The following is a 26,370-nucleotide window of genomic DNA, read 5'->3' as shown; positions in this document are numbered from 1 at the left end:
CCAGGGCACAGCAATGCTGAGCAGGAGGACACGACCCAGCGTCTCACTGAGCATCACCACTGTACAGCTCCTCCCTGCTGTGACTTCTGTCCCCAGCCTGGCTGTTCACAAGTCCCCAACTGCTCCCGCTTGCCCCTTGACTTGGTGACGGAGGAGCAGAGCTGCCCAGGGGAGCGAGGGGACGGGACAGCGTGGGGAGGACACTGCGTTTCCTTCCTCGCTGTTGTTTTTTCCCTTACGTTATCCAATTTCTGCGAATTCGGGGCTGGTGAGATGTGCAGCAAGTCATTTACGGCACCCAGGGGATCAGCAGCCACTCCCAGCAAAGGCCAGACCCGGCAGCCCCTGGCACTCGCCTGGGCCTGGAGCTGTGTCTGGCAGGACAGGCTGGATCCTGCCTGGGCATCCACTCTGTCAGGGTGGGACTGAGGCACAGGACCATCAAATCCACATTTTTTCCTAAGCCTCCACATTGTCCAGTGTGTCTGCTCCATGCAGCCTCCCCCAGCTCCTCAATCACAGTGTCCACACGCCCTGCTCAGATCTGTCACCTCTATGAACACCACCACCCACCTCTGGCACCAACTCACAGCTCCTTACAAAAGGGAGGGGGAAAGCCTCATCTCTGGTAAAGATTTGGATTTTAAATGGTGAGTTCAACAAAAAGTGATATAAAAAAATGAATGCCCACAGGTTGTCAGGGAGCCAGTTTGATTTAGGTCCATATTTAAGGTGGCTGTTCTCTCTCCACTACACTAAGTAATTGTCTTTCTACCTTAATGCCCCAGTTCCTGTACAGTGTAGCTCTTCAGCTCATTTTCAGTGGCAATGTCCTTACCTGCAGCCACAGCAGGGCACAGAATAGTGCTGGTGCAGGACTCGTGCCCTGCGTCATCCCCACACGCCAGCGCCTCCCTCAGCACTCCAGCAGCTGCTTTGCCAACGCTTGGAGAAAGCTCTTTCCAATATTATTGCTGCTCTAACACCAAAGGTTTCCCAGTTTGCCCAGTTGTGCATGGCAGGGTTTTTTTCTGAGGAGCAATACAGCATTTTTATGAGAAAAACTATCACATGGCAGCAGTGAATGAATCTGTGAGATGCTGTCAGTTTTCAGTGATTTTTAACTACTTGCAAGCAATTTCCTTTCAGTCATGAAGGGTTTCGCTGAAACACCCTTCCTTCAGCTGCTCTTATCAATGGCACTAAATACAGCAGCCAAGCAGCTTTTCCAAGCAGCAACACACAAAAGTCAGCAAAAAAAATCCCAAATCCATGAGAAATCAGGTGAGACATGGCAGCAAACACAGTCACCCTCCTTCTCCATCCCTTGGCACCTGAGGTGTCTGACAGCTGCCAGTGCTGCTGGGACCACATTGGGGCTGTATTTCAGTGAGCCTCTGCCTGTGCTGTCTGGGATCATGGCTGACATTCAGGCTCCAAAATCTTCAGGGAGTTCAATAAAAAGGTCAAACCTTAGGAAGTATTTCAGGGTTTTTTCTTTCTTTTTTGTAAAGGTGCCTTTTGAACTGCTTTGGAGGGCAGCTCCTCTCAAGGTTTCCTTTGTCTTGAGCTGTATTCCAGCATGCACAAAACACCCTCATGAAAATCCAAGCATTTTCCAATAGCACAGCAAGGTTGTCATCCAGTAAACCCCAGACTGGGAAGGGTAAGGGCTGTTTGCAAACCCAACAGCAAATGTACCACCATGGGAGAGTCTGAGGGCTCTCAGAACCCAAACCAACCTCTTCACCACGAGGTGCTTTAGGAACCACAGGAACTCCTCATTCTGCCCAGGCTGCCAAGACAGGAATCCTTGGAAGTGGATTCCAAGAGGGACCACAGAGGGACCAAGCTCTGCTGGAGAAACCACAGTGTGATTGAATGAGCAAAGGAAAACGTCATTCCCAAAGCTCATGGCTTTGTACACATTCTGAGCACAGCTCCAAGGGCAACACTCTTTCTTGGGTTCTTCAAGAGCCACAGGGGACATATCCTGAGCCCACCACGAGAGTCAGACCATGACACTGCTGTCCAGGAGCTGTTTCCTGTCTTGCTCAGAATCCCTGCCAGCCCTTGGGTACCAGGATGCCGGGACAGACCCCCCAGGTATGCAGGAAAACAGGACAGAACCCCCCACCAGTCCCTGGGCACCAGGATGCCAGAGCAGAACCCCCAGGACTCAGCTCACGAGGGTTTACTCCCCCTTGGGCACTTGCCCAATACCGATTTCTCCTGAGTACTTTCCAGCCCGTACTTACTAAATTAGACTATTTCTCCTTCTTGGGTAGGGAAACATCTTTTCCTCTCACCTCAGGAGTTATTGCCATTAACTTCAAGTTCAGCTCTGCGAGACGCCCGGTTCCAAGGTGGCACAGGAAGGATCTGCTGCTGATCCAACACATTCCCAGCCCGCTCCCTGCACTGAAGGCAAAAGTCCCTGGGAGTTAGGATCACAGGACCCCAATCTTCCCTGTGGATCCAGGTAAGAACCCTGTGCAGCACCTGGCAGGCCATTTCCAGGCTGAGCTTAGGCAAGGTGGGCACGTGTCCCCTTAGTCTCTGTCAGCAGCAGAACCCCACTCTGGCAGCCCAGCTCGGGGTTTATCTTCCAGCAGCACCAACAGAGCTCTCCCAGGCTGTTCTCTGGGTGTGACCATATTAAAGAAAACTCTGCTAACTCAAACAGAACTAAACCAAACCAGCAAACCCTTCCAGGGCTACCCAACAGCTGATGCAAACCCCATCCACATCAATTCCATGACATTCCACACATAAACATCTTTATTCTTCCCTAGTCAACTGCATGCAATTTCAATGCCTTGTGTGAGCTACTGTGATGAAAAGGCAGCCCTAGAACAGACACCAAAAACTGTCTTTCAAAAAGTTTTGTTTAGTAAAAATGAAACAAAACACAATCAGCTTCCTGCTTTGCCTCTGCACCTCCTCACCTTGTGCAGTTACGATGGTTTATATTTGCCAAGACTTAGGAACACAAACGTTCCTGGGAACAACAGTCTGAGAAGGAATATTGCTAAAAGCCAAACACTGAGACCCAGCTACAGCCTGAAGTTAATTGGCACACAACTCTCAATTTTACCCAGATTTTGTGCCTTCTTTGCCAAGCTCCCCGTGATGGGCTCTAACCAAAGCTTCAGGGCTCCACAGAAGCACCTGTGAGCATTTTTCATGGAATGTATTTTGCTTACAAGCCATATTTTTAAAAACCTACCCTGGTGTTCAGATTCATTTTCGTGCATTGCTTTATTTCATTACAAAATTCTACCACCTCTCAAGGAAGATCAGACTTTTCAATGTTACTATTTATTTTAAAGCTAGAATACTTTGTGTCCAATGACTCTCCAACCTCTTTCCAGTTTCATTACTTCAAACCAAAATAACGAAACATAATACTGAGCAATTTGACACAGACATACATAAAAAAGCCTATTTCTGTAGAGCAGAATTCCCCAGCATCCCTCTGCCTCCCTCTACCTTCCCCAGGGAACTGGGGCACCAGCACCTGCCCAGCCCCAAGCCAAACACTGTCCTGCAGCTGCTTCCAGGAGGGCAGAGCAAGTTTCCATGGGGTGAGAGCAGGAACAACAGCAACACATGGTCCTGCAATGGTGAGGGGACACGAGGGACAGGAGCCAGCTCATGCTCCCACGGGGCTCCAGCACCCTGGGCCCAATCTCAAAGGTAAACGGCCCACAGTGCTGTGGACAAACCATCAGCCTTGTCATTTGGGCAGCTTGGAATGGCAGTGATGCATAAATTCAGCATTTTACTCAGTATGCAGATACACTGAGGATGGGAAAAAGCCAAGCAGTGTTTCCCAGCGTTGAGGATTCACCACCCCTGCAGCATTAGCTCCTCTTCCGCTTGCTCCTGGGAAGAACTTCATCGTTCTCCGGCATCTGCGGCCGCTGGGACTTCCTCTTGTTCACTGTCAGGGCCACGGAGCTGCTGCTGCTGCTGGGAAAAAAAGGAAAATAAGGAAAACAGGGGGTTGCAAATGCCCTAAACACAACACATGTGACACTGCTGGGAGCAGCACACGGGCACTGCACACGTACGTGTTCCTGGGGACCGGCAGTGGTTTGGCCAGGAAAGGATCTTAGAGCTCACCTCATCCCAACCCCCTGCCGTGGGCAGGGACACTTCCACCAGAACAGGCTGTTCCAAGCTCCATCCAACCTGGCCTTGAACAATTCCAGGGATGGGGACATATTGCTCTGCCTTCTCAGCTGAAGAAGATAACAATACCCACCAACCACCCCATTCGCCTGAGCCCGCAGGGACAAAGGGTGTCGTGGTGTCTCTCCTCCTGTCTCCAGGAACCAGTTTGGAACATAAGGAGGAGCAACAACCTCCCAAATCCCTTGTCCATAACTGAGAAGAGTGCCTGGTGCTGAGAAAACCATGATGATGCTCTATCTTGAGTCACTCTATCTTGAGTCTTCCTCAGGGGCACGAGCACCCAGGCACAGGAAAAGGGCTTGGTCAGGATTGCCCCTGAAGGAAAGCGCACAAGACTCCCAGCTTTGCAGACACCCTCCTCATTTATGGACAAAGAATTTTCCACTGGAAACTCAACAAGTGTTTTCTTTTTAGTCACAGAGTTAATTTTAAAGAAAAAACTGTTAAATTAGCCATATTTAAACAAAGCAGCTGATTTCCATCATTCAGCCTCGAAGCTTAAAATTCCACTTAGTGTTGACATGAAAGATGCCGTTCATCTGTCAACAGCTTTTGCTAATTAAACATTTCTTATAAATATACTCTGTTTTAAACCATCTGCTAGGCTGAATCCATCCTGCAGGGACTATTAATTTGGCTTAAACTGGGAATTCACAAATGAAAATAACAATGGAAAACTCTCAGATGCCCAAGTCCACGTCTGCTGACTGTCACAAGATATATACATAATGATATAAAGGGATTAGTAGGAACAACTCGTGTTTCAGAGCTGTACCACAATGGAAATGGAGCTCTCACATCCCTGAGACCATTAACCACACCCAGGGAGATCCCTGTGAATCCCAGCTCTGTCAGATCCAGCTGGTACCTTGGCAGTGGGACTGAACACACGTGCCCAGAGTGCCAAAGGGAGGAACCACAAGGATCCATGGCCCTGTCCAGCTCTCTGCTCTCACACTGTCACAAAAATGAGTCGTATTTCTCCCCAAACCATCACTAACAGACTGACGCTGTCACCTGCAGACCCCAAAGTGGGTTAAGCAAGCGCTTGTTGCCTGAGACAATTTCTGAACAGAGGGGCCATGGCAGTGGAATTCAGATCTCATGGAGCCCTGAACCTGCCAAGTCTCAGGCACTTGTCCCATTCCATGTGCAGCAACACGCTGGCTTCAACAGAACTATTCACATCCACAGCTGCTGCCAGCAGCAGGTCCCTGTTAATGCTTAGCTGCACAAAGATGCTGCTCAGGAGCAGGAACTTCATTTATACGTGAGGGATTAAAACCTCACCGTTTCTCAACTTGAATTTACACCTACTTGTCAGCCAATCACCAAAGATTAGGTGGCCAACAGCACAGAGTAATAAACTACTGTAGTTCATGGGGGGAAAAGGCAATGGTTTGAGGATTCAACTTGGGGAATGGGGGACAGAGACCAGAGAAAAAAAGACCTTTTGTGGCTAAAGGATTCAGTTCATGGAGCAGATGCCTTCTCCTGGGAGCAGTGAGGTGTCCTGCCACAATGAGCCTGGTTAACACACAGTACTGTGCTGCTGGGGAGCTCCTGCTTACTGAGGCCCCAGAAAGGAGGAGCTGAAGGTGATTTGAATGGAGTCAGGCATGTTCTTCACCCAAAGAAAAAGGAAGTCAACTATTTTAATAACTAACTACAGAGCATTTAACTCCAAACTGTCTTTCCGTGGAATACTTTAAAAGCACATGGAAAAAGGTCTCTCCAGGGCATGGCTAAACACACACTGAACTGGGACAAACATTTCTCATCTTTGATTGAATTCCACAGCCATTAACAGGGAGTTTTAAGAGTCACAGCACTTGGATACTCCCCTCACCTGTTAGAGGACACTGAACACGTCTCACACTCTTCCACGTCTGCCAAAATGTCCGAATTGGTGCTGAAGGGGAAAACAAAACAGATGTAAACTATTTCAGCAACACCTATAACACAGCAGGGCTTGACTTGGCAGTGGCAGCAGAACCTGTGGATGAGACCAACCCCTCTAATAGCACTGTCAATGAGAAATAACTTCAACCTACAGCACAGGCCAGAAACTTCTTTCTCTGCATTGCTTAATTTTCAGTTATTCCCGGGTCTCAATGTCATTATTTAACACACAAGAGAATTCTCTCTGTTCATGTCTCCTTAGTGGTATCTACAACAGCTTTGCATTCCCAGGCACCAGGCAATATCTCTGGAGAGGATCTGCAAGATGCTTTGGTGGGTAAAGTGAAGGTAAAGTGCACTTCTTTTCTGAAAGCTTTTCTTCAATAAATCAATAAATGGCACACAACTCCTAGAAGACGGCAGGATTTTTTTCACCCTTTGCCATTTTGTCTCCTCTCTGAAGTGAGAGTCATCAGCTGTTACTGTGGCAATAACTAAAACAGAACCACCAACAGGAATTCAGGTGGACAAACAGAGCCAGGTTAGAGGACCCTCTAACACGTGCACACTCAGTCATACAGATATAAAGGAAAAGGATACCAAAAATGGATGGGGAAAGTTTTGAAGCCTGGCATTGTTTTTACTCTCAGAATTAAAAGTCCATCAAAAGCTCATTTTTGGTGCACAAACTGGATGCCCAGGGAATGAGTTATTATCATATTTCCAAACCCTACTCTGATGTTCCAATTACATTTAAAAAAAGAAGTGGGGAGGACATAGGGCTATTTGTGTGCTTTTAGTCCCCTAAAATAGAAAAAGAACAGGTTTGAGGCCTGAACATGATGTACTTCCCTGCCTTGAAAACCGCAGCATTATCATCATTTATCACCCCCGCGTTTGTCACCGCAAAACAATAAAAGTGGAAAAACTTGGCGAACGCTCAAACCAATAATGCTTGTTCAGAATTTACATGTGGAATCCATGGTCTATGCCTACCAAATTTTTTTAAAACTGAGCACAAAATGTCCTGGAGAGTTCCCCCTTGGCCCACACGTGGAGCTGTGAATGGGCCATCAAAGGCCCCAGCCATCGGTCCCCAGAGAACCCAATTAACTTTCTGCCCTAACTGCAGTGAGACACTGAGCAGCTGAGCCACTGTACAAAGCAGGCTTCTGATCTTCCCAGCTGGAGCTAAAAGCCCTTTATTTCAGGATTCCTTCCAACAGCCCTGCACTGAAGCAGTTCTCTGCATCGCAGCTCTCCCAGGCACCGGTTTCGGTTCCAAAGCCCAAGGAAGGCAGGATTTGGAGCTGAGGTAATTATACACCTTTCTGCCATGTGCCAGGGCACAAAAGTGTTTGAAAATTTAAAAAAACCACTTAAATATGCCACAGTTGAAAACCAATTATCAGAAAACACTGTCAACTAAGCACAAGCATTTCCGACCACCAAGTGAATTCATATTTTAAATTAATTATTTTTTGTCCCCTGAAGAAAACTCCTCCCCCTTCTCTGCATTTAATGATTAGCCCTGAAGTGGAAGCATATAAATTAAAAACCAAACAACTGCCTTGTTGTGGAGGTTGTTTCTATAAATTTTAGCCCAGAGGGGCCAAAGAGATCACAGAATTTAGAACAGTTTTGTTCATTTCTTCAGTATTTTCTGCCTTTTCGATACCCCACAGGTACCTACCTACACTGAGGCCAGGCACAGCAAAACACAACATCAGACTTTATTCAGACTCCAAATCCAAGACAAATTCCCACAAGGTTTTCTGTCCTTTTCATTACTAAAGGTCATTACTCTCCCAAGATTTTACAGATCATTTCCAGAGGAGTCAATTTTTACAGCAAAACCATTAAATTTCTGCCCCTGAACTGCTCGAGATGCAGCCTGTGCAGGGGGAGGAGAGGTTTCAGTTCCTGCTCTTATTCACGGCTCCACCTTGGGAAAAGCACAGCTTCAGTGACTCAGGCCATTCCCCACCTCCATGTTCCTCCAGGACTGCTTTCCCTGAGCCCTTATGGACCATCAACCAGGAGTCAACTCTTCCTTTCTTGACCATCAGTGGGGTTTGACTTCCACCCCCCCTTTTTTTATTTAAGATAAACACACTCCTCTAAGATAGAGAAGAAAAAGCTGACATAAGTGTGAATGACACGTCTTGTTCTAGAATTGAGAGGAGCAAATGGCTCTTTGAATTTGTTTATGTTAAGGCAGATGAAGCTCCCTCGGCCTCCCCGTGAGCAGCCAGCGCTCTTTCACCCGTCCTTGGACCTGGCTCTGCACATGCCCTGGGCATTTTTACCTCAATGGTGGCACAAGAAATGAGCTCCAGCCTGTCTCGTTCTGCCAGTGTCACTTGGAGGTGAATGCCCAGTTGAAGAGAGGTAAAACAGTTTTCTCCATCTTGCAATCCTGCTTCCACTCCGTCCTGCCTGTGATGAACAGGATGAGTTCACTGCTAGAACAGCCCAAGCACTGAGTGATATCCAAGATTAACAGTGCATCACAATGCCTTGCCTGGCTTCCCAGGACCTCCTCTTCAAACCACCTGCCCGTGGCTTCATCATCCTGCCTTTGGAGGAGAGGTCTGGGCCTTGCCCAGGTCCCCATGGAGGGAGGCCCTGGAGGGCTCTGTCTGAAGCAAACCTTACACAGGTTCCACTCGCTGTCTCACTGTCCTCCTTTACTCTCCCCAAGCTTCCTGGCCTTTCCATGGCATCCTCTGCAGCCCAAATACACGCCTTTGAGACTCTGCCTCTGGGAAAGGGAAAGCTCTGCTGGATCTATCCGAGTCTGGCAGCAGCTGGGACATGGAGGCTAAAGCACCAAGAGCACTGCGGACATCACTCCTGTTTTCAGCACTCAGATGTCCAGACCCCACCGCTCTCTATCGCAGACCCACGTCCTCCTGGATACAGGCTGGACGTACTTGCTTTCCCCAGGCACATCTGAGGCCACTGACTGTCATGACATCCCCAGGACTCTCTCCACCAAACCTCACAGCTCCTGCCATTTGTTACAGCTCACACTTTTGGGGAAAAAAAAGTATGAATCAACACCACAGCAGAGAAGTATCATCATCCTTCCACAATGAACCCACGTTTGAGGCCAAAATCCACAGATCAAACACTCCCGTCTAACACTGTGATATACATCATCTCTGAGCCAAAGTAGTGCAAGATTTATTAAGTCAAAAATGTACTGAAGAACTGAAAAAGGCAGTTATGGCCCTGATCAACACATTTTCATACACTTCTCTCATCTGACAGCGATGGCCAGGGAGCGGGACGACGCTGCCTTTGAACTCAGACTGCAGCAACTGCCAGGGAAGAGTTCATGCAGCCTTTCCAACCACTCCATCCTGCCAGCCTTGCCAAACCAAGGTCTGCCGGGCGGATTTTGGAGGGCTGCTGCCATCCAGTGAACTCCTGGATAACTGAAACACAGTTCCTATCTCTACCTCTTCTGCTGCTGATGAACTAAAGCCCATATTCTGCAAAGCACATAAATCCAAGGATAAGTGACCTGTTAAATCCAGACCTTGGATCCTGATCAATGGCTCCTAAGCTTACATCCAAAAAACCACACATACTGCAAACGAGGCCCCTCCCTGGGCATGAACCTCCCCTGGCAGACACTGCAGTCACTCTGGGTATTCCAGCAGCAGAGGCATTTACACAAGCTGTGCATGCAGCACTTTCCCACCAAGATTCCAGAACTAAGTCACTCTGTTCAGTACTTCAGATAAGGTCAGTGTTCTATTTCATCTGCTGTTCAAGTCTCTCACTCTAGTCATCAAGAACCAGCATTTGTCTCTAACACAAAGCTTTAAGAGAAATAATTTGCTTTAAAATCTGTGTATTATGCCCATTACATAAAATAGTTGTAATGGGATATTTCCTCTCCATGGCTCATTAACTGGCTTATCGTCGTCCCTCCTCATTTCTCTCATTTCTTTTCTAATTTCCCTATTGTTTAAGTAGTTGCACAAAATTTGGCTCCAGTCCCAGGAAGTCAAAGAATGCCACAGGACTATTTGTATGGAGCACTGCAGTCCTGTGGAAGCTTTTTGTGTAACTGTGACTTCAGAGCTTTGAAAAATTGCCCTTTCAAAGGCACGGCTGTGTTTTGGTGTTTATCTGTTATGCACAGTTTGCTCTCCTGGTGAGATCATCAATCTCTGCAGAGCCCAGGCATGTTTGGGTTGATTCTTCAACCTCCATTCCTGGCCTGAATCTTTTCTCCAGCAGATGTAAAACTTATTTTCTCAATTAAAGCATCAACTTTTGAATACTATCAGTTAATCAGTGATTAATGTACAATGGATGAAATTCTTATCTTGGCCAACTGATATGAGACTGACAAAGGACAGGCCTTATGGAAGAGGAAACAGAATTACTGATTTTCTTGCAGCATCTTTTTGCAGAACAAACATTTCACCTCTCCAACTTGCAGACTGTTCCATTATATTCAATGTGCTGATCGATATTCTCATCCCATCATAACATCAGCCTTCCATTTATAAGTGCTCTCCTCACAGAAACACAGCATGCAGATCTGGATTTTCAAATATATTTCAAGTTTTGACATTTCAATGTGAAAAACATTTACCCTTGGCAAAGGATATCCTCTTATTATCAGAAATAAAATACAAGCCTCACAAAACCATTACTAAGTACAATAGCACAATGCTACTCAAACCATCAACATATAAATCATTATTGTTTGATTTGTGCTGTATTTACTTCACTACAGTTAACAAAATAGCAGCCCCACAATAACCAGAGAGTGACCAAATACATCTTTTTTTCATGCAGTTTATATGATTACACCTACTTGTTACAGGCCCTGCCAATGTTGACACAATTCATTCTGGATACACCAGACCTCTGAGCACTGTGCTGGGAGGATGAGCCTCATTCCTGGATGGAACTGTGAGGTCCAAAGCTGGTCCAAGGACCCAAGAGGTCTCCAAGGGCCAAACCAAGACCTGGGCAGTGCACTGAGCCATCAGCCCTTTTGCTCCTTCAGAGCAGCTCCCAAGGAACACAAACAGTCAAGGCAAAAAGCACATTTAACTCTTTTCCATAAGTGTCCACAGAGGGGGTGATCCCTGTAACCTTTGTTTCTCAGAAGACACAGGTAAACACCCCAAAGTGCTCTTCAGAAAGGTACAGTATGGCAGGAGGAACATGGTGGTCAGAGGAGAAGGGCCTTCCATCATCACCAGGCAGCACACGTCACTTCACTGAGCTTTCACAGTTTTACTCTTGGTGTTTTCTCTCTCTTTGAGCAGAGTCTAAAGCCGGGGGCTGGATGTAAAGCAGCAGAAGCTGCAGTGTGTGATGTCCCAAGGCTCAGTGGGCCTCTCCAGCTGCCCCTGCCCTGTGCAGGGTCAGATCAGAGGGTCACCCAACCTCTGCAGGTGAGTGTGTCCCACTGAGAGCAGAGGAATCTGCTCCAACACCACACACCTGCATGTGAGACACTCCAACATTGGGTATGACAATGTGTGAGTTCTGCATGAGCCCAGAGCACTGGGCCCTGTGTTAAAGGTAAAGAAATGACCAAGACAACAGCTCCCTGATCACAGGGAAGGAAAAACTGTCATCATTTGCATCCTGAGAAACTGAGATAAAACTAATCCAGCACTAACCTTAACAGCTTGTTACATATTGAACAGCAAATAAACTGGTATGCTGTGTTTACCAATTTTACAGTACCAGTTCAGGTAGAAAGACACAGACCACATAGAGGGGAAAGGCCACAGGAGGGGAAGGGCTTTATTGGTCTATAATGCAGGTCTGAACCAAACAGAAATGCAATGATACTCTGGAAGGGCAGCAACGACCTTTCCTGCCTCCACACAGTGCTCTGCCAGCCAGCATATTGCTGTTTACTGACAAATATTTACTGTATGCTCCCATTTATCCAGCAAATGGAAACAGGCACCAGAGCCTGATCCTGTAAAACAGAGACATGAACCATTTGATGCTCTCTGATCCCCTGACCCAACCTTCCCTTCCCAGTGTCCCCCTAGGTTTTCACTCACTGTTCAACATTTCCATATGTGAAAGGGAATTCTCATGACAACTTTTTAAAAGCTCTTTAACCCTCATGGTGAATTTATGAGCTCTCTGAACCAAAACGATTTTAGAAAAATTGGTTTCTGTTAAACTTTTTGACTAGATTGCTCTGTTAATAACCAAGGATAAAGCCAAGCACTACACTATTTTGAATATTTGCAGAACAAGGAGGAAGAGGCACAGTGCTATGACTGTAAGGGGAAGGAAATTGAGAAATGTCACTCCCAGCTCAGCTGATGACCTCCAGCTACTTCCTCTGATTATCTCCCACTTCTAAACCTTTTTATTCCTGGTGATGCAGACTGCATTCTCCTCTCATTTCTGTTATCAACAAGATAGCCAAGTCAGCTCTCTTGCTTTTATATCAAACCCCAATTATTCTGTATTTGTTTTCAATTACTTTTACACTTTTCCTCCAGAAACCATGGCCACAGTTCCTTACAGCAATACTTACTTCACAGATTTGGGCTGTTACCAGTTTTGGGACCTCTCTAAATAAAGCTTGCAGCAGAAGGGAAGGTGATGCATCGGAAGGAATTCACCAAATGTACTCCTGGTACCCCAGACACTGCACTCCCTGTTTCTGTACCAAAAGGGACATTTACATCAACCCCACATGAAGTCATTACAAATACTAAGTGAATTTGTCTTGTATTTCAGCTCCATTCCTCATGCAGCTGAGCATCCAGGAACACAGGAGAATGGATCCGTGATCACAGCTCAGCACCCTTCTGTGCAGCAGGATCCATGCACTGCTCGACACCACTGCAGAGTTTACCCATCTCTCCTCTCATCTGGCACTACCCAGGGAGAAGACACTGCCTCACCAACCTGCTCGTTGATCCAGACGACAGGGAGAATTCAGGAGAGGCCGATCCCTGGCCTTCCTCCACACAATCAGGTTCACTTCTCTGGTCATCAGCAGCATCTGACTGGAGTTCCTGGGCTTCTCTGAGGACAACAGCTGTGTGATGCTCTTCCCTAGGTTCTACCAAGGGGAAAGGCACAGATTAGAAAGAATGACAATACCAAATACTATTGTTTAAAGTTCTGCAGCCAGGAGATAGATTTTTAAGAAAAAATAAAGTTCTAAATATTTAAATACCAACACCTCATTCCCACTTGCTTGTTTCTCAAGGCTTTCCCAGGTTTAATTTTCAAGGATTTCACTTCTTTTCCAGATAGTTTTAAAAAAAACCAAAAAAGAAACAAAACTAACCACTCTCTGAGAACTAGAAATGTTTCATGCTTCATTGCTGAGTTTCAAACAGAAAGAAGGAGAAGAATAAAGGGGAAGGATATGTATGACATTTCATAAAATGGGACTTTATTTCAGAAATTAGCAAACACTTAACAAGACAGTGCTGTTGGCTGCTTGTGCTACCAATCCCCTTCATCCCCTGCATCAAACAGCTTGACAGCTTTAAGTTTTACAGATCTAGCTAACAGGCTTGTTTTTAGTTGTGATTTATTTCCTTATGCAGCTAAGAAAGACAATGTCAATCCAGGTAATTGACATTTCCATTTCTATAGGAAAAATAATTTCTAGACAAACACATATCAGATAAAAATTGTAAAACCATTCTGTTGTTTTTATGTCAAATGTTTTGGTCTATGAAAAGACAAACAGTTCTCTGAAAAGACACCTTCTGCCCCTCCGAAGAGAAAACAAATACAGACTAGAAATTCGGGGATGAAAAGATCCTCGTGCCTCTGACTTTTCCACCCCTCCAGCAATAGTTTGGACAGAAAGGCCCAAGCAGAACTGTAACTGGAGTGTGGAGGGGCTAAACAATCTTTGGATTGAGCTCAGCTTGCCATTTCCCTCCAGCTAAACAGGCATAATTAAATATCAGGGGCATATTTTTGTCTGCTGAAAACAACCAAGCCACCCCAGTGAGTCAGTTGTCCAACTAATGAAACACAACTGAAATTAGCAGGGTAAAAATAGCAAAGGCCTGTGCAATAATGCAGACCAGCACAGCCAATACTTATCAAATCAAATTATTTATCACCAATATTTATCAAATCTTTTTGGCACTTCCCCTCAAGCAAAGCAAAGCTTCATGTTTAAAAGTTACAAAAACTAGAAAACAGGCATTTTAAGCCTAAAGGTGCAAAGCAAGATGATGTAAACCAGGAACAGGTGCTCAAAACACCACCACAAACAGAGTGAGATTTTCAGAGAGGTTAAATTGCATCAACCAATACTACAGTAGAGGGCAATGGGAGAGATGGAGGAGGGAAAATAAATAAACCAACAAAACCCCAAAAAAGGTCTGTTTTAGTTCTGTGCAATTCCACCACTTCCATGAGAACCCCAAGGAAGTGGGTAAGGAATGCAGACAGAGCCTTTGCTCCTCCACCTGTTTCCATCAGGCCACTGCTGGTTTCTTCCTTTCCTGTACCGTAATTCCCAGTTTAACACAAAGGCAATTGCTGTTAACAAGGAACCCTGGGGAAACAGGCTTTAGGCATCTGTTCCTTTAACCATAATTCATCTTTTTGTTTTTTCAATGGTTTACAAACAGTTAGCTGGGTGCAGATGTTTGGCATAAAACTAGGAACTGAAATTCCAAGGATTCCTGAAAGCTCAGTGCACAAAGTGCAGGTTTGCCAGAACCAGACGAGGTGGTGCCACGTACTGAGCACAGCACAGGATGATCCACCTGAGCCAAGCCATGTTCTACTTGAGCACTCTTTTGGAAAAACTCTGTGGCTTTAATTCAGCTTCTCAGGACCTGCAGGGCAGCACACATAGGGGAGATGGAAACCTGAAATCCACAGCAGCCCATCTCTGCCAGGGCAGAGCTGGAAATAAAGGCTGTGGTCCCTTTCTCCAACAACACATCACCTTTGCCTCTGCTACAGACGAGGAACATCTTCAAATCTTTTATCCTTGAGATTCCTTAACTTTTACCCTTCACACAGAAGGGAGTATGCACTGAATCAAGGTCTGTGGGAAATGATAAGGATAAAATTCTTATTATTTTACTGTTTTTTCATTTCTTTTTATTCTTGAGGACTCTGCTGAAGGAGACAGCACGGGAGAGAAACACAGATTAACTCTGTTCAAGAGCACAGGGATGTGTGACAGCTGGGGCAAACTACACTGCCTCATTTTCCCAAGGGCACAGACAACAGCACATCCCATTCTGGCCAGTGGAATTCTCTCCAAAACTCAAGTGTCTTGAATAGATTATAAATCCACAAGTTCTGTTAGGCTGAGGAATGTTCTTCTAAATCCCAGATTCAGAGCTAGATGTTCCCTGCCAAAGCAGCCATGAAGCACAAACCAAAGGAGACCAAAGGATCCTGCAAGGAACACGCTCAGAGCACACTCGGGTAAGGTTTGATGTGGCAGGGAGAAAGGATCATAAACAGGCTGGATGCTGTCCCCAACTCCTAACAAGTGAGTAACTGCAGCCCTGTATTCCCACTTTTCAATGAGCTCAAGTATATAAACAAAAAACAAGGCAAGTTAAAAAGAGAGGCAACATCCTGCATAAACAGCCTGAAAGAAGACCAAGTATTTTATTGCTTCAGTCTCAGAACAAATAACTCCTGGATCCAATCCACACAAATACTTCTGCAGTTCCCAGTTACTGACTCCCTCTCACAGAAATGACCAGGGAAGGCTGAAAGGCAGCGACAGCACTGACCATCACCTTGACTCCAGAGGTGGTCGCATGCCCACCTCAGCACCTGCAGCACACCTGGATTGGAACCTGAGACCCTTTTTCAACCAACTGACTGCAAGGTGTCCCCAGACAAAGCACATCCAGACACAACCCAACCAAACCCATACATTTATTATGGGTCATGCTTATGTTCCACACCAAAATCAAAGGCAGTCAATCATTTTAGGGGCTGTTTGATCTTCATGCTATTTTTTTCCCCTTAAAGGCTGTAGGAGAACAACAACAGAGGAAGTACCATTTCTTTGGGAAACTCCCACTTCTTAATGTGGATCCGAGAGGGGACCATACTAAACATCACAGACCTGTGGCTGCTGGCAGCTCTTCGACAGCAACTTCTTCTTTGCTTTGAGCACTTTCTGTTTTCCTCTCACCACTTTTCTTCCACCGGCTCTTTACTTGATCCACCAAGAATTTGAATTCTTTTCTGTGTTTGTTTCCTGAAAGGTAGCAGAGCATCACTGACTGTCCCCACAGGACTAAGGTACACCATAAACACCGAAAGGAGGTGAAGAGAAATGGACACAAAGCACTAAATTAAAACCATTTTTGTTACAGCAACTGAAAACCAATTCGGCACTGCAACATGGTCCATGTTCTATTAACGAGCCAAATCTGTGCCTGTGCTTTTACAGAGCTAACCAGTCAAGAACACTGGCAAAGATGAACACTTCATGCTCATTACACTGCTGAGATTCAGATCCTTTAAATCAGTTAATAATGCAAATACTCTTTGCACTTTCAGTCACTTGGTATGTTTTAAGCAATCCTCTGGTGTTCGGCCAAAGCAATGTTATTGTTTCATCTAGATACTTCAAATTCTTTACTCAGAGGCTGGGGAAATACTCAGTGTCCTCAGCCAGACATTGTGGATCACCTATTCCTGGCCAGGCAGGGAGGGAACACACCGACAAGGAGGCTGGAGCCAGGTGGGGATCAGCCTTTTCCCCAGGGAACAAGTGACAGGATAAGAGGAAACAGCCTCAAGCTGCGCCAGGGGAGGTTCGGGTTGGCCATCAGGAGGAATTTCTTCACAAAAGGCATTATGAGGCACTGGAACACCTCCAGAGGTGGTGGCTCCACCACCTTCCTGCACAGTCTATTCCAATACCTGACCACCCTTTCAGTGACACAATTCTTTGATATATTCTATGACAAAATAGCCAAGCCCTGCCCCACAGAAGGAAAAAGATTTGACAGCAACTCCCTTTCCCTTAGCAGCTGAAAGCACCACAGAAGGCCAAAAACTCCATTAATTAAAAGCAAATTCTGTCCCAGATGCCAAGTCTGAGCCGCTGCACACTTGCTATGGAATTCCTTTAGCACCTCAGTCTTCACAGCATCGCTATCTTTTGTTGTTCTGGTTTATGGTGTGAATACAAAGCCTTTCAAAAAGAAATGTCCTGGCACACAAGCACTGTTCAGCTGTGCTGTAAATCACCATGGTGCTGAAATGACACACCACACACAGCACATCAACCTGCAGCATTTCAGTAATAAACCAAACTGCAGCATTTCAATAAACCAACCACAGACAGAACTACGAATATTTAAAACACAAGACAAAGCAGTAGACTTCTGAAGAACATTGCAAATGGAAAGATTTATAAGCAGAAAAGGCAGCAGAATACATTTTTCAACAAATTTATTTCCTTTCCTGTAGATGTTTTAACTCTTTAACTAGAGTCCATAAAAAAAAGCAGCCTGGGGTTGACACCAGGGTGAGGGTGTCCCTGAGTTCCAGCAGCAGAAGGAAGTGACAGCAACTGTAATTGCACCTTCCAGGCACGGACTGTGGCAGCTGCTGCAGCAGAGCTCCCAGACAGGAACCATCCTCAGGTTCAGCAAGCCAAAGTATTCATTGGTATTTCATAAATGGTAAAAAAACACACCAACAGTGCAATGCACAATTTGCCAAGAGCCTGGAACAGTGCAAAGGAGCAGAAAACAAGCATTTTTTCCCAGCTGGTTAGTCTTGCCTTTCCCAAGGCTGTTCACAGCCCCAGTGTTCTGTTTCATATGGAAATGCAGAACAAAAGTACACGTTGGGGTTAGGATTCTTTATCCAGAACTTACACCAGAGTTAATTTATTCAGCTGGGAATTAGGGACCTCAGGTGCAAATGTCGTAAAATAAAATTAAAAAGTTTGTTGTGCAATAAGGTTTTTTAAAATCCATCTGTGGTACAGTGATAAAATGCCCTTTGATAAGAGTTTTTTTAATCTGTCCTTGATTTTTACTGTACAGTTCTTCTCTCATGCTTATGATTTCCTCCTTATTACTTTTAAGAGAAATAACTACCTAACACCAGTTACTACTTACCCCTTTGATCAACACTCTTTATTAATTTTGAAACCATGTGTTCCTGTTAAAAAATCTTCTATCTTTGCTTTTTTCCTACTTTTTTTTTAGACTTTTAAGTGTTCAGTTAAGCTGCCTCAGACTTAATGTTTTGGAAATGTTGCTAATTTTGAAGCCATGTCCTTTTAACAATATAAACTCAATAAAATTCCTGTCTTTGAAAAATTAGGACAGTATTTAAATTTTTTTTTTTGTTCTAAATGTGTACAACAGACCAAGAAAATTAAACCAGGCACAGGAAGGTCAGTCTGTGGGTGGGGCTCAGGGAGCCCTTTCAGAGCAGTTCTGCTGCAGAGGGTTCCCAGTGACACCACACAGCTGCACATTAACAGCCCAGCAGGAGACACAGACACCCTGCTCTGCTCTTCTGCAGGTCCAGCAAACAAGGGAGGACACTACGAGGGCACAAAGTGCATAAATGGAGATGTACTCAGAGGCAATCAGTGTGTATATTTTAGTTCAAAGGAAAAGAAAGTGAATTTAAGAGCAAAACAAAGGGAAAGTTGTGCATTACTTACGATATTCAGCATGGATCTCATCTATTTCTTCCTCTGTCTGGTCCTTCGTGAAGGTCAAGCTCTACAGAAATCACAAAAATGTTTGTTTTTAACAGAAATAAAAAGATGATAAGGCAGCAGACTTTGAAATTAGAGACTTCAAACTGGAAGAAGGAGCAGTTGTCTGATTTTCCCCTCCAGCTCTCAGCTTCTCATCACAGACTTTTATACATTTACAGAATGTATCCATGGTGTCCTGCTCCACTTCCACCGAGGCACCAGGACCAAGCCAGCCCCTGTAACACCCAGCACATAAGATATTTCTTAACACTGTGCAACAAAGAGGTTTCAAAAGTCACCAAAGTATCCAATGTCATGGGAAAAGAACAGACGTTATTGCCCATAGGGAAGCATGGAATTTGCTAGCTAAATCCTACAGAATTCTAGGAATCACATATTCTCCACAGTGCCATGGAGGGTCAAAATCCTCCAGTGTGGCCAAGGAGAGCATTTCTCAAGAGTTTTTACTGCAGTCAAAAAAATGCTTCTACTTAAATGGTTTGGGCATAAAGCTCAGCACTACACCAAGGACTGCCCATGACAAATGCGTCATGGGAGAAAATCAGGTTGATTATAGGATGGCATATGTGAATTCCAACACTGAGGCTGGGAATTCCCACTATAAAGCAATAGGCAAACATATTCAGTGCCCACTCTGCAGTTTCTGCTGGCCACCCCTCTGCGAGAACAGAGATCAGTCACCTACATTTTCACTGGGTTTATGACATTCGAGCTGAACCCGAATCTTCTCGTTCTTTTCCAGCTCTTTAACCACCTCTGCAACTGTTAGGAAATAGAAGAAAGGGATCACTGAAACAGGAGCTGTGTAATAAAACGCTGTAACAGCACTGAATGAAACTACCACGAATTTAAAACACAGAGACAACAGCATTAGCACTCCAACAGTGAAAGCTTGGCCTCAAATCTCAGGCAAACCTTCCATCTTTACAACTCCTACTGAACCTCCCTCCTCCACACTACAGGTGTTTCTGTGGTGCACAGGCATGTCTCTCAGAAAGAGTTTCCATTTTATACTGGATGTTTCAATGAAAGATATAATAATTGCATCTACTGTTTATTTTATTTTACCCCCAGACCACCTCCTAGTGTGCAGGCTCATGGCCAAAGCCCACAGCCCACAGATGAATTACAACCTACCCCAACAATTATGTCAGATATATTCAAAGCCTATAAACAGACATAGCTGTGTTTCTTAACATTTAACAAGAGCCACAGCTATGCAGGACACTGCACAGTTTATTTTGACATTTACTTTTACAACTCTGTTTCTGCACTTCATCATCTCCACAGCACTGCCAGGTAGCTGCGGGCACTTATCAAAACAAACACTTTCACCAGACAGTGAAGCAGTCAGAGAACAAAAGCTCAGTAAGGAATAAAACCTGTTCCAAACTGGTTTAAGCAAACTCCTGGAATTTGGCACCTCTGCTTCCTCAGAAGCTTAGCTACTCCTATTACATAGTGACCTCAGGCTTGCTGCTACTACCCAAAATGCATGTCTGCATCTTAAGTGTGAGTTTAATAATTCACCCTTTGTGCACAGGGTTTAAACAGAGGGAGAGCTTTGCATTATTTAGGGCAGAGCAGCTGAACTACACTGAACACACCCTGGAACTCTTCCTTTAGTCTGGAGGAACAAGGCAGAGATTTGCAGCCACTTCACCATCAGCAACAAGTGACGAATTCCCCCAAGCACCCCCCACTCCTTAAAGGAGTATTTTGCATTAACCTTGATTTACAAAAGATAAATTCTTCCAGGTCCAGTTCCCCCAAAACATTCAAACCAGAGTTCCTCCTGCCCTGAGAGCCAACAGAAGAGGAAATGTAGACAAATGGGTTGTGATGGCACCAACTTCCTTGCAGCTTCTCACTTACCTGACTTGGGATTTAGGGAATCACACTGAGCATTGTACATGTGCACAAATTCCTGGTGTCTCTTAATCAGCTGCTGACGGGTCCCAGAGCTAGACAGACCATGTTCCTTGAGCTTCTTCTTCAGATCTCGATCCGACAGTAGGTTATAAACAACTTTAGACATCAGCTTCCTTTTGTGAGCAGAACTGCTAAAGGAAAAGGAAACAGACTTAATTTATTATTCGCGTGAAAATCAAAATACTGACAAAAATTTAAGGGCATTTCACCCACTCAAGACGAAATACACCTGCAAAAAAACTTGGGCTTTTCACCCTAGCGCAGGCCATGTTTTACCTGAATCAGCAGAAGTTTCAAAAGCATTAAAACCTCAAGACAAAACTTGAATTAGATTATTCAGCTTTCTGGGAAAACGACTTTCAGAAAAATAGTCATGTATCTGAAGGCAGCAGTTTCCAGCTAACAGAAGGGTGGTTTGGTGACACAAAAAGTAACATTAAAGAGAATTAACAATGCTCTCAAAGGAATGACATCTAAGCCCAAAATTTACTCCTTCCCACTGTCTTCTGTCAGAAGAACTCAACATTGCCGACACAGCTGGGGAAAACATCTTAATTACAGGAAACTGCCAGATGAAATTCAAGACTGCAACTTTTCTCTACTGTAAGTTTTGTCACCTAAAATGAGCAGAACAGCTCCTTCAGCACAAATTAGCTCAGGCTTCCCTACACCTCCTGGTGAGATACTCTCAAACTAGGAAACAAAGGGACCAAAACCCATCAACTGCCTTGCTCATCTTCTGCAACTGCAATAATTTATTAGTTACAGAGGAACAGCAAGTTATGAGACACTTCGCTCTGCAGCAAAATAAAGTTCAGCTGTACTGCTCTGGATTAGAGTGCAGTTAACAGCTTTCCACAGTGAAAGCAAGAAATTTATTTCAATACTATTCAGCACATTCAACTTATCACATTGAAAATAAATTTCAGGTTGAAAAAAAAAGTCTTCTAAAAAATTGTTATTAATTCATTTGCTCTCATCCAGCCCCCTGTGGTATAGCTGGCAAAAAGAAGATGGATTATCACAATACACTCTTCAGGGAAACTTTTTTCACATTCTTTTGGGAAATATAAAAAATGTCATTGAATAATTAAATCTTTTGCAAGTCCTGCAGAAGCTTGGTGTGTATTCCAGTTCACCAGCAGCATGACCTAAGGAGTGCCCACAGCTTTGCCAGCAGCCACAGGAAAACAGGTTTGGATTTGAATGTTGGCGGGTTTTGCCCACCTTTGAGAAGTGCAGCATTCTCCAGGAACACACACACCTTGGAATTACCCCTGTGCAGATCTGGGGGGCTAAATTAGCAGTTCTGCCAAAATGCTGCTCAGCCATGTGCTCCTGGCTTGAGAATTCCTCAGAGAAGCACTAGGGATGTGCTGTTACTGGAACCAAACATCACAGCCATAAAGCACACACTGCCAGGAGCCAGCATTTACCCCAGAGAGCCAGTCCCGAAGGGCAGTGTCTGGTGTGACACACACTGAAGGGCTAAGCTGCCTCAAGATAAAACAAGCAGAATTTAAAATCCCGTCAGGGACATAAGCTTGACACCAAGGAAAGATCTGGCTTTTATCTGCATTTATTAAAAACAGAGAAAGCACTAAAAACATCCCAAATGGAAATTAAAATGTAACATCACATTTCAATATTAATTTATGATTTTTTCAACTTCAAAGTCCTTTAGCTTATATATTGCACTTTAAGCACAACTGGGCAAAACAAGAGCTTTAACATAAAATTACTTTCTAATTCAAGTTTCGGAGGACTTGGAAAAACAAGCATTGCAGTACAAGCCCCTCCCATTTCTTCAGTCTGATCAGTCAGAAATAATAACAGCCTACATTTCTGCTGTAAGTAAAACAAACTGAAACCTTCATTTCTGATGTGAATGCGGTGACCGTGACCAATGCTGGGGCAGGGGCACAAAGCCAAAGGAATGCATTAATCTTATGGAAATTAAGATCTTCAGGAAACTTGAACAGCCCCACAGTGAGGACAGAAAGGTGCAATTTATATTCTTTAACTTGACAACTATTGAAGCAAATGTCTCTTGGCCCACCTGAAGTGAGGGAAGTGATTCATTCACCAAGTGGAAAATGGGAATTGGGGTTACCCAAAGGGAATGTTAATGCCAGGGAGCAAAACGGTGACAAGAACAATGCCCAGACTGAGGGCTGCTCCCTGTGCTGAATTCTTTAAAGCACTGGCCAGTGTTTTCTTGCCACTAAAAGCCAAAAAGTAATTCTACTGGCAATCCACATGCTTTATTGAGAGGCCACAATGCCCACAGTATTTCATAGTGCTCTGTGCAGCAGGTAAGCCAGAAACAAACACAGCCCACTGCTATTAAACCCCAGCAACTAAGAGTAATTTCAGCAGTGCACAAAACCAGCTACATGCACAGGAAAGTTCTCAGAGCTGTTCTTACCTTCGGAGGCTGTCCTTCTTCTCCTCTCTGGTCAAGCAGCTATCCAGATGTTTGTTTATATATTGCTCTGGAATAGCAACCTCACAAACAGGACATTCCACTGAAAGCAAGCGAGAAGGAATTTACTAGTGTGGATATAACAGCAAAAAGTAAATGTTTTCATCTGAGAAAATAACTCCTGCTTGAAGAAAATGAAAATCCAGAATTCCAAATGTCTTGTTTGAAAAGATCTGGCATGTCTATACAGAATCTTCCTTTTAAGCTTTCATTTTCATTCCAGAGCACTGAATTCACTCTCTATGTAATATCAGAGTGGCTCTCATCTTCCCTGCAGACAGATGGAATGAAATCTCTAATAAAACCTAGACTAACACACATCCTTCAAGAAAATCCAGGGGCTAACAGAAACAGCAGCAGATTTCCCTGCTAATGCTTTCCACTTTTGCACTATTTCACTCCTAAATAAAGGAGGCTGTTTCTTTTTGATAAAACACTATAGCACCGGTTTTATTCTTGTTAACACCGTGTTCCCAATGCATGGCTCTCAGGACAGTCATTGCACAAGTTAACTCAGCCTCACAGGAATCCCATGATCCAGCCAGGGCCCCCACTCATTTCTGGATTCTGTGCCTGGGCTCAGGAACATCCCATGGCACTGGCCCACCCCACTCAATTACTCTTGCATCATATCTGCAAGAGGCACCTCTAAACACTGCCTGTAAAGGCAGACAATAAACACAGACTTAAAACATTCCTCTTTAGCAATCAGATTACACAAACAAAAGACTAATTTTGAATGAACAGAAAGAGAGTCTTTAACTAACATCCTCTGTGTCAGTGTGAAGGAAGTCAGCTCTGATTTAAACAAAACAAAAACTAACCTCTGAAATGCTGGTTTTTCACAACTGTGAAATGTTGTGGGATTTGAGAGTTCTCTGGTAATATTGCTCTAAACACCCCAAACAGTTGGGACAGTGACAAAAACCAGGACAGGTTTCCCATGGCTCCTTTCCTGGCTTTAAGAAGCCAGGAAAATCTTTAAGAAGGATTTACCCAGCTAATGAATCAATATGAACTTCAGAGTTGAATAAATTGTTTAACAAAAGAACAGATAAATTTGAACTAATAAGAACCAGGGCTGTACTCCTACATGGTCTTTTATTTTAATTTAGGCTTTTAGCTGGGTCAATAGGATGGTTGCCAGCACGTCAGGACTAAGAGGATTCTGCCACTTTATTGTGGTTGATTAGTATAAAGGGGCATTTTCATGCTTCCAAATAAATTAACCTTAACCCTGTGGAATTACAGAAGAATAAAGCAGATGACTCTTTTGGAGAGTGCATGAACAGGAATATTAACAGAACTGCTGCCATGTTCCCTTCGAGTTTGGACTCACCCCTCAAATAAAAAACACATTATAAAATAACCTGCATCTGGGTACTCAAGGACAAAAGGGCAGAATGAATGCTGGTGTCTGTCATCAGGGGGAAGGAGAAGAGAAATTGCTTCATTTTTACTGAGTAAGTCTGTTACACAACTATTGTTTTTTAGCATTGTTACTCAAAGCAAAGGAATCTCTAAGTGCTGAATTCCCTTTAATTCCTTGTCAGCAGCCCAAGCTTTGTCATCAAGAACATGCTTGGAGCAGAGCATGGGCCAGTTAAAGAGCTGAACGTGCCAATAGGGATCAGAACCAGGCAGAGAAATGGGATGAGTGCCACGTACTGAGGGTCCCCTTACACACACAGCCGTCCCCCTTGGGGGAAAGAGCAGGGCATAACCAAAACCTGAACAACTCACCTTTCTTGACTCCTTTTACCACAGATGTAGAAGGCTTTTCATGACTTTCAGTGGACTCAGGACTCTCCTGTGATCCCACTTCACTGCCTCTATCACCAGCCTCTGCAGCAGTGCCATGAAGGTCATGGTGTCCCTCAGTTTTGAAAGTCCCCTGATCAGTCCCTGCCAGGCCCCCTGCCTTTGGCAAGGTGCAGACTTCATCCTTTCTCAAGAAACTGCCGGTCACTGGCACCTCTTTTGAATCTGGCTGAGGAACAGGAGTGCTGGCGTGGCTCTGGGCAGCTGGACGCCTGCTGCAGGCCAGCGGGGCCGGAACCGCTGGAGCGTCCAACACCAACTGGAACAGCTGCTGTCTGGAAGCACCCAGAAAAGCACGCAGTTATCTACATTGGACAGGGCTGGGGTTTTTTTTGAGAAACAAGAATGCAAACAGATGGAGTTTTTTGCCCATTCCTTCCTCCCTCTCCCCCTTGCTCACACGCAGCACCTGGGAATTGCCCATCCCACAGGAACCGGACCAGGAGCCAGCCAAGCCTCTCCACACTCTGCAGAACTCAAGCACTATCTTCCTGATCTCAAACTAAGTAAACTGCATTTTGCAAATGCAATGAGATGCCTCCCAAACATTACACGGAACACAGCAGAGACCCAAGAGCTTTCCCCCTTACTCGGACAGAAGACCATTTTCAAGTCAGAGCAGCTCAAACAAGGTGTCACCCAGCTGTGACAGAGGCTCCTGGAGCCAAGGGCTCAGCAGCAGCCACTGCCATATTCCATTGCTCAGCCAGCACACGGTCTGTAGCCAAATGCTGTGGCTTTACAGCTCTGATGTGACACGCTGCACTGCAGCTGAGGTGACAAAGCCTCTGAAAGCAGCACAGCTGTGGCTCCTCAACTTGAAAGGTTTTTAACTGGGGAACACTAAATAACAGCTGAAAGAATTTGAGTTCCCATTCCTTTAAAAGGAGAGGACTGTGATTGATATTCCTACAGAATGTGCACACCATAACAGTTGGCTCAATAGAATACAACCTCATCTAAAACAGAAAACGGAAAAACAGTACAAAGCTCCATCTAACCTAACAATAATTTAATAACGAACTTTGCTTTAATTACACCACTGATCTACAAAAAAATCCTGAGAGCTTTTCCTCATATTGAAAGATGAAGACTTAGAAATAGACTTTCCAAAGCGATCTGATCTTGGCACAGAATCGGTGGAAAGAACATCAGGATGAGAACTTGAACCCTTTTTTGCCAAAACACACTCTTTTATAGATGGGAATATACAGAAAACTCTAGTACTGAATGCAAAAGAGGAGAGAGTAGTCCCAGGCTGGTTTTTCCCAGAATGTGGGATTTTTGGGCCTGTGAGCAG

The 26,370-nt window shown here is 44.7% G+C and overlaps 1 protein-coding gene across 5 annotated transcripts in view; it reads right to left on the bottom strand.

Annotated features, from left to right (window-relative positions):
* Positions 1-2,503: 2,503 nt before the first annotated feature.
* The window catches only part of RAD18 (RAD18 E3 ubiquitin protein ligase), a 32,252-nt gene continuing 8,385 nt past the window's right edge, over positions 2,504-26,370 (bottom strand). The window contains exons 5-13 of one of the 5 annotated variants that reach the window (XM_050313103.1): positions 24,993-25,345; positions 23,193-23,292; positions 20,708-20,892; positions 19,518-19,594; positions 18,773-18,833; positions 16,199-16,333; positions 13,027-13,183; positions 6,050-6,112; positions 2,520-3,975 (exon numbers count right to left, since the gene is read on the bottom strand). In XM_050313103.1, the coding sequence (XP_050169060.1) occupies positions 3,867-3,975; positions 6,050-6,112; positions 13,027-13,183; positions 16,199-16,333; positions 18,773-18,833; positions 19,518-19,594; positions 20,708-20,892; positions 23,193-23,292; positions 24,993-25,345 (1,240 nt within the window). In that variant the 3' untranslated portion in view covers positions 2,520-3,866. Of the gene's footprint in view, positions 3,976-6,049; positions 6,113-13,026; positions 13,184-16,198; positions 16,334-18,772; positions 18,834-19,517; positions 19,595-20,707; positions 20,896-23,192; positions 23,293-24,992; positions 25,346-26,370 lie in introns of all 5 variants that reach the window. The other 4 variants (XM_050313102.1, XM_050313105.1, XM_050313104.1 and 1 more) reach the window with 4 other exon arrangements.

The sequence above is a fragment of the Myiozetetes cayanensis genome, unplaced genomic scaffold (genome assembly GCF_022539395.1).
Source record: "Myiozetetes cayanensis isolate MyiCay16 unplaced genomic scaffold, myiCay2020 scf18, whole genome shotgun sequence".
NCBI classification, from domain to species: Eukaryota; Metazoa; Chordata; class Aves; order Passeriformes; family Tyrannidae; genus Myiozetetes; species Myiozetetes cayanensis.
The sequence above is the reverse complement of the archived record's forward strand: the minus strand, read 5'-3'. Positions and strand labels throughout refer to the sequence as shown.